We start from the raw sequence: 12,693 nt of genomic DNA on the forward strand, positions 1-12,693 counted from the left end.
ATGAATCTGTAATCGAAGGTTAATCAAAATGATCACCACTGTACATGGTTCTCCCTTTTATATGAACTTTTACCACTATGTTTCAGTACTGATACATTTAAAGTGGTAAAGAATTCAGTTAAATATTTCAAATGATCTTGATTGTTCTCTGTAAAATGTTCAATGTTGATTGCATGAATCTGAAACTTCATTGATTGATTTGAAGTATTTGTGCATGTAATTAATTATGTTGTTAGATGTTTAAATTATCACGTTTCCTATCTTTATTTTGGCAAAATACCAGGTGTTTCCGTGTCAAGTGTCAATCGTAGAGATAAATAGAGGACTGTAGATGGAAATTACTCGTTTTGGTATAGACATTGCTATTAAGGGTTTCCACCATTTAAAAATAGTCAAGTGGGTGGGGATTCCTATGGGTTGGGAGTGATCAGCCAATTATCAGAGAGCATTGTCTTCTTCAAATTGGCAGGGTTCATATGGTCATGAAAATACAAAAATGGTGTTTTCCTGGCCTGGAAAAGTTTTGGAAAAGGATAATATCCTGAAAGTTTTTGGAGAAGTCATGGAAATGTATTTAATAATTTCTGTTAATATAATTTATTTAGGCACAGTTTTTAGATATTTTATCAATCAAATAAAAATCAGCCAGGATCGGAATGACACTAGCACGTCTGTGTTTGTGTGCATCACATGCATGTGTGTGAGACAAGTGGGCCGTTGCTCAAGGAGGGAGAGACAGTCGGACATTGCAGCAGCAGGTAGTCCTGGCCTATAAAATATGATTGACAATAGACTAATAATTAGTTAGCCAATTCAAAACTTATCTTGTACCCTCTAGTTAACTGTTTACCTATTGTTAGCATGTATTAATGTTTTCGTTATGTCCCAAAAACATACCACATTACGCATACTTTTTATAAGTATCAATTGTTGGTCATGGAAATTTGGTTAAAAGTCATGGAGAAGTTATGAAATTCCCATCTGTCAAAATGTGTATTAACCCTGAATTGGGTTGCATATGGTTTGTAAACCAAAGACTAAAATAATATCCAGGAGCCAAGACCATGTTTTTACCAGGACATTGGTACCAAGATCCAGACCCGGTGAGTTGAGACCATGACAAGGGCCCTTTCTTAAATTGTAAGAAACTCAAGTGGAGTAAACTCGAGTACAGTAGAGTACAGTAGAGAACAGTACAGTAGAGTACAGTATAATGGAGTAGGGTATAGTAGATAACAGAACAGTAGAATAGGGTACAGTAGAGCACATTATAGACATACATTTTTGGCCAAATAAATGTCAGTGTTTGGGTTGTTGGGGGGTTGCAGCCCAACTGCTGGCTATGCATCTCAATACTCTACACTTTTTCCTGAAGTGCGCACTTGTCCACTACCCACATGGTGGTGCACTGTAGGTCAGTTTGTAGAGCATGGCGCATGCAACTTTAAATTGGAGGTAGCCTCAATGGCTGTCACAAACTCCATAATGGCACATATACAAAGATGAGATCTCTTATATATCTCTATGGTGTCAATTGTTTCGGTTGTGACTTATGTACTTATTTTTTACTTATCACCATAGCTAACATATGGCTTGCTATCTTTCATTTGGACAGATGTACAGTGCATTTGGAATGTATTCAGACCCCTTGGCTTTTTTCCCCTTTTTTTTGCGTTACAGCCTTACTCTAAAATTGATTAAATTGTTTTTCCCCCTCGTCAATCTACATACAATACCTCATAATGGGAAAGCAAAAGCAGTTTTTTTTTTTATTTTTGCAAATATATAAAGTGTTTGATACACTGCCGATTTTGCAGGTTTTCCTACTTACAAAGTATGTAGAGGTCTGTAATTTTTATCATAGGTACAATTCAACTGTGAGAGACAGAATCTAAAACGAAAATCACATTGTATGATTTTTAAGTAATTAATTTGCATTTTATTGCATGACATAAGTATTTGATCACCTACCAACTAGTAAGAATTCCGGCTCCCACAGACCTGTTAGTTTTTCTTTAAGAAGCCCTCCTGTTCTCCACTCATTACCTGTATTAACTGCACCTGTTTGAACTCGTTACCTGTATAAAAGACACCTGTCCACACACTCAATCAAACAGACTCCAACCTCTCCACAATTCGGCCAAGACCAGAGAGCTGTGTGAAAGGACATCAGGGATAACATTTTAGACCTGCACAAGGCTGGGATGGCTACAGGACAATAGGCAAGCAGCTTGGTGAGAAGGCAACAACTGTTGGCGCAATTATTAGAAAATGGAAGAAGTTCAAGATGACGGTCAATCACCCTCGGGTCTGGGCTCCATGCAAGATCTCACTTCGTGGGGCATCAATGATCATGAGGAGGTGAGGGATCAGCCCAGAACTACACGGCAGGACCTGGTCAATGACCTGAAGAGAGCTGGGACCACAGTCTCAAAGAAAACCATTAGTAACCACTACGCCGTCATGGATTAAAATCCTGCAGCGCACGCGAAGGTCCCCTGCTCAAACCAGCGCATGTCCAGGCCGTCTGAAGTTTGCCAATGACCATCTGGATGATCCAGAGGAGGAATGGGAGACGGTCATGTGGTCTGATGAGACAAAAATAGAGCTTTTTGGTCTAAACTCCACTCGCTGTGTTTGGAGGAAGAAGAAGGATGAGTACAACCCCAAGAACACCATCCAAACCGTGAAGCATGGAGGTGAAAACATAATTTTTGGGGGATGCTTTTCTGCAAAGGGGACAGGACGACTGCACCGTATTGAGGGGAGGATGGATGGGGCCATGTATCGCGAGATCTTGGCCAACAACCTCCTTCTCCAGTAAGACCATTGAAGATGGGTCGTGGCTGGGTCTTCCAGCATGACAACGACCCGCAACACACAGCCAGGGCAACTAAGGAGTGGCTCCGTAAGAAGCATCTCAAGGTCCTGGAGTGGCCTAGCCAGTCTCCAGACCTGAACCCAATAGAAAATCTTTGGAGGGAGCTGAAAGTCCGTATTGCCCAGCGACAGCCCCGAAACCTGAAGGATCTGGAGAAGGTCTGTATGGAGGAGTGGGCCAAAATCCCTGCTGCAGTGTGTGCAAACCTGGTCAAGAACTACAGGAAACGTATGATCTCTGTAATTGCAAAAAGGTTTCTGTACAAATATTAAGTTCTGCTTTTCTGATGTATCAAATACTTATGTCATGCAATAAATGCAAATTAATTACTTAAGAATCATACAATGAGATTTTCTAGATTTTTGTTTTAGATTCCGTCTCTCACAGTTGAAGTGTACTATGATAAAAAATTACAGACCTCTACATGCTTTGTAAGTAGGAAACCTGCAAATCGGCAGTGTATCAAATACTTGTTCTCCCACTGTATATATAAAAAAAACGGAAATTATATTTACATAAGTATTCAGACCCTTTACTGAGTACTTTGTTCAGCACATTTTGGCAGTGGTTACAGCCTCTATTCTTCTTGGGTATGACGCTACAAGCTTTTCATCAAGGATCTCTCTGTACTTTGCTCCGTTCATCTTTGCCTCGATCCTGACTAGTCTCTAGTCCTGCTGCTGAAAAACATCCTCACAGCATGATGCTGCCACCGCCATGCTTCACCGTAGGGTTGGTACCAGGTTTCCTCCAGACGTGACCTTGCATTCAGGCCAAATAATTTCAAACTTGGTTTTGTCAGATCAGAGAATCTTGTTTCTGAGAGTCCTTTAGGTGCCTTTTGGCAAACTCCAAGCGGGATGTCATTTGCCTTTTACTGAGGAGTGGCTTCCGTCTGGCCACTCTAACATTAAGACGCTGATTTGGTGGAGTGCTGCAGAGATGGTTGTCCTTCTGGGAGGTTCTCCCATCTCCACAGAGGAACTCTGGAGCTCTGTCAGAGTGACCATCGGGTTCTTGGTCACCTCCCGGACCAAGGCCCTTCTCCCCTGTTACTCAGTTTGGCCGGGTGTCAAGCTCTAGGAAGAGTCTTGGTGGTTCCAAACTTCTTCCATTTAAGAATGATGGAGGCCACTGTGTTCTTGGGGACCTTCAAAGCTGCAGACATTTTTTGGTACCCTTCCTCAGATCTGTGCCCTTGGCACAATCCTGTCTTAGAACTCTATGGACAATTCCTTCTATATAGGGAATAAGCTGCAATTTGGGACGTAGCCGTAGACATTGCCGACGAATAGACATTATAGACGAAGAAGGACTTCAGTCCTAACCATCCCTTGGCGAGTACGTACAGTTGAAGTCGGAAGTTTACATACACCTTAGCCAAATACATTTAATATCAGTTTTTCACAATTCCTGATATTTAATCCTAGTAAAAATTCCCTGGCTTAGGTCAGTTAGGACCACCACTTTATTTTAAGAATGTGAAATGTCAGAATAACAGTAGAAAGAATGATTTATTTCAGCTTTTATTTCTTTCATCACATTCCCAGCGGGTCAGAAGTTTACATACACTCAATTAGTATTTGGTAGATTTGCCTTTAAATTGTTTAACTTGGGTCTAACGTTTCGGGTAGCCTTCCACCAGCTTGCCACAATAAGTTTGGGGAATTTTGGCCCATTCCTCCTGACAGATCTGGTGTAACTGAGTCAGGTTTGTAGGCCTCCTTGCTCGCACACGCCTTTTCAGTTCTGCCCACAAATCCTCTATAGGATTGAGGTCAGGGCTTTGTGATGGCCACTCCAATACCTTGACTTTGTTGTCCTTAAGCCATTTTGCCACAACTTTGGAAGTATGCTTGGGGTCATTGTCCATTTGCGACCAAGGTTTAGCTTCCTGACTGATGTCTTGAGATATTGCTTCAATATATCCACATAATTTCCCTACCTCATGATGCCATCTATTTTGTGAAGTGCACCAGTCCCTCCTGCAGCAAAGCACCCCCACAACATGATGCTGCCACCCCCGTGCTTCGGATGGTGTTCTTCAGCCCCTTTTCCTCCAAACATAATGATGGTCATTATTGCCAAACAGTTCTATTTTTGTTTCATCAGACCAGAGGACATTTCTCCAAAAAGTACGATATTTGTCCCAATGTGCAGTTGCAAACCATAGTCTGGCTTTTTTCTGGCAGTTTTGGAGCAGTGGCTTCTTCCTTGCTGAGCGGCCTTTCAGGTTAAGTCGATATAGGACTCGTTTTACTGTGGATATAGATACTTATGTACCTGTTTCCTCCATCATCTTCACAAGGTCCTTTGCTGTTGTTCTGGGATTGATTTGCACTTTTCACACCAAAGTACGTTAATCTCTAGGAGACAGAACGCGTCTCCTTCCTGAGTGGTATGACAGCTGKGTGGTCCCATGGTGTTTATACTTGTGTACTATTGTTTGTACAGATGAACGTGGTACCTTCAGGCGTTTGGAAATTGCTCCCAAGGATGAACCAGACTTGTGGAGGTCTACAATTCTTTTCTGAGGTCTTGGCTGATTTCTTTTGATTTTCCCATGATGTCAAGCAAAGAGGCACTGAGTTTGAAGGTAGGCCTTGAAATTCATCCACATGTAACCTAATGATGTCAATTAGCCTATCAGAAGCTTCTAAAGCCATGACATCATTTTCTGGAATTTTCCAAGCTGTTTAAAGGCACAGTCAATTTAGTGTATGTAAACTTCTGACCCACTGGAATTGTGATACAGTGAAATAATCTGTCTGGAAAAWWWTTMMGGAAAAAATTACTTGTGCCATGCACAAAGTAGATGTCCTAACCAACTTACCAAAACGATAGTTTGTTAACAAGAAATTTGAGGAGTGGTTGAAAAACMAGTTTTAATGACTCCAACCTAAGTGTATGTAAACTTTCGACTTCAACTGTATATCAGATGTTCGGTAGTGACACTTCTTAAAAATACATTAAGATTTACCAACTTGCTTACTAATTTTCTTCATAATGTTTAGACATACAGACAATGTGCCATATTGGAGAGGGGTGCAATCCCATCACCTGGTTATATTTGTTGGGTTGTGGCTTAAGGGACATTCAACTTTTTTTATAATGTCTGTTTTGATAGTGACATCAAAAGTGGGGACAGCATTTTCAGAGAAAGTTGTTTAAAAATAAATCAACTAATTTAGATCAGTGCCTTTCAATGTGATAATAGAACAACTCTATGTTCTATTGAAATAATAGTTTGAAAAGTGACAATCATGAATCGCTTTATTTTTAAACATGACGTTTAGCAGTCAGGGTTTGGGACAGCCACCTCTCATTAGAAATAGGTGTATAAACAATGACTTTGTACTTTACTAATTTAACAATATGTTTGTCTTAGATTATTTTGGGGTGGGATGGCAATTTACACCACCTCTGTGGAATAACCCATATACATATAGAATAGAAAATAATTAATCCATCAGAAGCAAAAATGAATATCCCCAACTAGTAAAGGTACATTTCCTGAGGTCAGTGTGTTAGCTTGCTTCAGTTGTCTAAGTATGTTTAATAATAGTGGATTTCTTCAGTACCTACTATCGGGCTTGATGGTGAACCTACATGTATAGCACCAGAACCACAACACCACCTCACCTGTCCCTCTCTCCCAGTTAGAACCACAACACCACCTCACCTGTCCCTTTCTCCCAGTTAGAACCACAACACCACCTCACCTGTCCCTCTCTCCCAGTTAGAACCACAACACCACCGTCACCTGTCCCTCTCTCCCAGTTAGAACCACAACACCACTTCACCTGTCCCTCTCTCCCAGTTAGAACCACAACACCACCTCACCTGTCCCTCTCTCCCAGTTAGAACCACAACAACACCTCACCTGTCCCTCTCTCCCAGTTAGAACCACAACACCACCTCACCTGTCCCTCTCTCCCAGTTAGAACCACATCAAGTTTCAAAGTTTTATCTCCACGTGCACAGGATACAACAGGTGTAAAACAGTGCAGTGAATGTCTTACTTGAGCTCTTTCCCAACAATGCAGTAATATTATTTATCATGATAATATACTTAATAGAAAATACAATCAAAGTTAACGCTTTATTTTAAGGTAAACATTTTAGCCTCCGATTTGTAGTTTTATAAGTATGTCTATAAGTAGCTTATAAGGCCTTTTTTATGTGTTATTAGCCATATTAGGCTTAATTAAATTATTTGTTGTAGTACTGGCAAATCCTTAACCTCATTATTAGCTATAATAAAGTCATATTTATATATAATAAAGAGCAAGTTACACAAGAAACATACTCTAAGTAAGTTGCCTCAATGTGTGACTAATAATTCAGTATGCAGTCGTACTGGAGTGGTTGAGGTTGGTGTATACATATCTCTTCCAGTCAGAACCACAACCCAACCTCACCCAGCCCTCTCTTCCAGTCAGAACCACAACCCAACCTCACCCAGCCCTCTCTTCCAGTCAGAACCACAACCCAACCTCACCCAGCCCTCTCTCCCAGTCAGAACCACAACCCAACCTCACCCAGCCCTCTCTCCCAGTCAGAACCACAACCTCACCCAGCCTTCTCTCCCAGTCAGAACCACAACACCACCTCAACCGGCCCTCTCGCCTCTCTCCCAGTCAGGTGGTGTTGGCAGCAGACATGTTGGGTCTGGAGGGACTGAAGGACGTGGTGGAGATGGTGCTGACCAGAGACTACTGCCGCTTCTTCCCCAAGGTAGGTTTCTGAATGTGAGGGAGAACGTCTGACATGTCTGTTTGGCAGGCCAATTTGGCCGACTTGTTTCTGTCTTAATGTCTTAATGCAGTATTGTGTGATGCACYCAAACACACACACACAAAATCAAATGTTATTGTCATATACACGCGATAGGTGTTGTTTTACAGGGTCAGCCATAGTAATACGACACCCCTGGAGCAAATTAGGGTTAAGTGCCTTGGTCAAGACACTAAGACACATCTACAGATTTTTCACCTTGACAGCTTGGGTATTCGAACCAGAAACTTTTCAGTTACTGGCCCAACGCTCTAACTGCTTGGCTACCTGCCGCTCACACACACACACACACAATAACAGTTTTTTCTATCTATTTTTACATGGCTCTCTTGTGGAGTGTTTTAGCTCTTCCTACCATTGTAGTGCTTCTCTGATCTGCCCTAGCTTGGTCCCAGATCTGTTTGTGCTCTCTTGTCAACTTCATAGGAGTTGCCTATACAGCTAAAACAGATCTGGGACCAGCCTAGATCAGTGCTACATCTCCAGAGAGATCCCTATAGTCTCATACCAGTCTGCGTCAGGAGGAAAGCCATCTGTATGAACAGATTTAGCTGTTTTGGTACTGTTTTGTATCTCACGGGCATTCCTGCTGTGTTCCGGTTCTCTGAACAGCCTCTGTTTCATTACTCTTACCTCATCATGTGCCCAGATACAGTTCATATGGGGTGTTCTGTTCTGCCCCCTGCGACAGGCAGCTTCACTTTACCCCACAGCAGTCACAGAGAGAACTCTCTTTTTGATCTATTTTCACTCCTATTACAAAACAAAATTCCRGTGACCAGTGTATGACTTTAGTCATCTGTGTGTCAACTGCAAACAGTATAGATATGTTTTTGTATCTTAGTTTATTAAGGCTTTTATTCAAGATCCTTTACTTGCAAGTACCTTATGATCCATGTCCAATTGAAAAGACGGCATATCAGTAAAAGTCCCGTCACTTAGACGTGTTTGTTTTCTCTTTTATTCTTACTGCAGCCTATAGATGGGGTTCAGAAAACCATCCTCGAGTGCCTCTCCCTCACCCACACCCTTGGTCTCCAGAGCCTCCACAGTTTGTGTATGAGGTGAGTGAGTGTGTGTGTGTGTGTGTGTGTGTGTGTTGTCTGTGTGTGTGTGTGTGTGTGTGTGTATGGAGCCTTTTTGAGTGTATTTCTATGGGACATTATATTTTAGTTAGGTGCTGTCAGTTTGACAGATTGATATCGACGAGGTTGGGGTCAATTCCATTGCAATTCAGTCACTTCAGGAAGTAAATTGATTGGAAAACGAATAAAAATTTACCCCAAGCCTGTTTATCACCTTCAACATTCTGTAGTTGTATAAGAAGGGTTTGGCTTAATCTGCATAATCCAGAGCACAATAGATGGAGGAACAGGGTCAACATAAGGTCACCATGTTGCCCTATGTTATGTAGGTCACTGTCTATGTAATAGCTGTCCAAAAGTCTCTGAAAACTTAACTTAAATTGCACTAATGCCAGAAACAGTCACCCCTCAGGCAGTGGTATGAATAATTATGGCCTTGATAGTGTTTTTAAGTCTGGTCATTCAGGGCTAACTCTGACTTCACCATCTGTGTGTGGAGTCCATCTGGCAGTAAGATACAGACATAAAACAACTAAAACGTGGTGCGTGGGCCGAGCTGTGCTGCTTGCCTTCTGCTCCGCTGAGGGGAAAGCTTTTGATGAGTTGTGTGTGTTAGGGGTGTGACGTTCTAAACGAATTTGGGATCGTTAACATTGCAAAAAAACAAATACAACTAAACCGAAACTCACACTTTTCTATTAAATGTTTTGGTATCACAGTGCAGTTATCACAAAACTACCATTAATAGGTCCCAATCATCAACCAAAAGGCAACGGTATTTCTTTTTTTACAAATACCTAATGTAACAATGCTGTAAGTAGGAGGAGATATGCAGCTTTCAAATTTTACTGAACAAAAATAGAAATGTAACATTGCAAACTTTTTCAAAGGTTTTACTTAGTTACAGTTGATAGAAGGAAATCAGTCAATTTAAATAAATGCATTAGGCCCCTATCTATAGATTTCACGTGACTGGGAATACAGATATGCATCTGTTGGTCACAGATACCTTAAAAAAAGGGTAAGGGTGTGGATCAGAAAACCAGTCAGTATCTGGTGTGACCACTATTTGCCTCATGCAGCACGACACATCACCTTCGCATAGAGTTAATCAGGATGTTGATTGCGTCCTGTGGAATGTTGTTCCACTCCTCTTCAACGGCTGTGTGAAGTTGCTGGGTATTGGCGGGAACTGGAAAACGCTGTCGTACACGTTGATCCAGAGCATCCCAAACGCGCTCAATGGGTGTCATGTCTGGTGAATATACAGGCCATGGAAGCACTGGGACATTTTCAGCTTCCAGGAATTGTGTACAGATCCTTGCGACATGGGGCTGTGCATTATCATGCTGAAACATGAGAGGATGGTGACGGAAAAATAGCACGACAATGGGCCTCAGGATCTCGTCACGGTATAAAGCGGTCTGCACGACATCGTTGTTAAGTTGGAAAAATGTCAGAGGGCGACTTGGAGGCGATAGCAGCTAAGTCCTGTATGGCAATACTTTGAGAAGTTCAATGAGAAGGTAATGAAATTCAAATTTTGCGAGGTGGAATTGAGCTACAGTGGCAGTACAGGTCCAATGCTAAAAGAGCGGCACTGTGAGACCCAAACCATTCCTGGCAGCAGTGCGATTAGGGACAGAGTGAGAAAATCACAGCTCTGACTACAGAAATGGTTGCAGTTGACATGCAGCCATTGTCAAAGGTATAGGATGTCGGCTTCAATGCCCTGATGGCATATCTAGAACCAGACTACAAAATCCCATCTCAAAAGAAACGTGACGGCCTGGATGGAGAAATTGTACAATGATTGCTCTGCAAGTACAAAGCGCAAGCTCTCAAACACGCAGATTTGCATCACTGCTACGAGCCATCACATTGATGAGAAGTCAGACATGAAGTACGTACTGACAATTGAGAACATGAAGGAGAAGCACACAACAGAGAACCTAAAACAGCATTAATACCATTGTTGCTGAGTGGGTGGGGGACAGCAGTAAGGTGAGCGCCATCTGTTAGGGTTTCCACTTGTTACCACAGCCACAAAGTCAAAATTGGCTATGTAAAAATTAATGAAAACAAACATATATTTTGTCTTAATTTAAGGTTAGGCATAAGGTTAGCAGTGTAGTTAAGGTTATTGTTAGGGTTAGGGTTAAAATCACATTTTAAGTAGACAAATTGTAGAAATAGGCAGGCTTTATGACTTTTTGGCTGAAGTAACTAGTGACAACTGGTAGCTACGTAGCCAGGACTGTGGTAGATTGAACTGCACTGCCTCCTAGTGGTCATATGCAGAACCATATCTGGATTGTGAATTCACGTCATTTTATTTTTATAGATTATTTTAACGTTTAAYCTATTAATAAACGTCAGTTTAAACATTAAGATTCTATTTACATTTGTCACGTCCCTTGTGTGTATGATAGTAACGCGAGCTGAACTGAGCTTACAGCCCAGTGGTGCTGCGATTCACACCCCTCAGGCCTCTGGAGCTAGCCAACCATCTCTGGCCACTCTACCCTGAGGGCCTGAGGCTGGGACTGAGAAAATGGGGCTGAGCAACTGAGATGGCACATCATTCAGTTTCGCAACGTCACTGGATCTCATCACTTCTCTCAGTGCCGCTGCCTTAACAAAAATGTGTTTTATATTCCTAGGATGTGTTTCAAATGGCAACCTATTCCTTATAGTGCAGTACAATGGACCCTGGTCAAAAGAAGTGCACTATAAAGGGAATAGGGTACCATTTGGAACACGGCCACACATTGCCTGGGAACTTTGGGGCAGCACGATATTGATATGTAATTGGGAGCTGTGCCATGTTTTTGGACACTTCTGGCTTCAGTTCCTTCCTAGCACCAGGACCAGTGAGGTTAATGAATGAGTCCCAAATGGCATTCGATTCGCTATATAGTGCACTATGGGCTCTGGTCAAAGGTAGTGCACTATGGGGAATAACGTGCCGTTTGGGACTCCTGCCTGTGTCTTATATAGAGTTTGGCAGCTCTCTCTGTGTGATGTCAGGCTGTATAAGTGGTTTGGGTCACGGACCTGACCCGTTTTACTGATGCAAATCACATGCTCTCTCACTGAGTCCCACAATCTCATTAATCCCCACTCACCCAGACCTTCAGCACACAGTCGCACAGTGAACATCATCACACACCGGATACTGGATACTCTGTGGATAGTTACTGTATATCAGTGGTTTAGCGAGTACCTAGGCTTGGTCTTGTGCTTAGGGCTGCTCCTTACAGCATATGTACGACCCCCCTGCCTGTGTGGCATCAAATCCCTGCTCCACCCAACTCAATATTTTCTCCCCTTCGTTCATACCCGTCTCCATAAAAACACAATTCAAAGGTGTTTAACAAGCAATATGTCAGAATGTGTACTGAAGTGACAGGCTCTCGAACACTCGTTTGTACTGTGTGTTACAGGTGGGTGGCTGAACACTATGTGAAGAGCTGGTCAGAGAGAAACTTTGCCATGTTGCCTTGTGATGTTCAGAGAGCTTGTCTAACTGCTGTGACTGGAGCCATGGTGGGTTACACACACACACACACACACACACACACACACACACACACACCCCAACTTCTTCACCTCAATTTCCATAGTCCTTTATGGCAGGCGTGTTCAGGAGTCCAGTGTGGATACAGACAGATGTAGCAGGGTCATCCAGATTTAAAAGCATTGTATTGGTCTAGTTTGGGCTGGAGGGAGTCCATGACAGGGAGTGTGCAAGTGCACAAAAGAGTAGAGAATTGGGACACAGCCAGTGTCTTTCTCTCCTGCTCTCCGGCTGCCTCCCCTGGGTACACCACTCTGGAGCTCAGCCTACTACTACTACTACTACTGCTGCTGAGGAGGGCCTGCCTGCTGCCAAAATSTGTTGCATAATTTGGGTTTTCCCCTGCATCG

General features: G+C 42.4%; 1 protein-coding gene across 4 annotated transcripts in view; it reads left to right on the forward strand.

The window, feature by feature from the left end:
* btbd8 (BTB domain containing 8) overlaps positions 1 to 12,693 on the forward strand; it is a 42,899-nt gene that overhangs the window by 14,583 nt on the left and 15,623 nt on the right. For all 4 annotated transcript variants that reach the window (XM_023998002.1, XM_070446200.1, XM_070446201.1 and 1 more), the window contains exons 8-10: positions 7,522 to 7,618; positions 8,654 to 8,742; positions 12,210 to 12,312. In XM_023998002.1, coding sequence (XP_023853770.1) covers positions 7,522 to 7,618; positions 8,654 to 8,742; positions 12,210 to 12,312 — 289 coding nt within the window. The remainder of the gene's footprint in view (positions 1 to 7,521; positions 7,619 to 8,653; positions 8,743 to 12,209; positions 12,313 to 12,693) is intronic.

Source organism: Salvelinus sp. IW2-2015, linkage group LG13 (assembly GCF_002910315.2).
Source record: "Salvelinus sp. IW2-2015 linkage group LG13, ASM291031v2, whole genome shotgun sequence".
Taxonomy (NCBI): Eukaryota; Metazoa; Chordata; class Actinopteri; order Salmoniformes; family Salmonidae; genus Salvelinus; species Salvelinus sp. IW2-2015.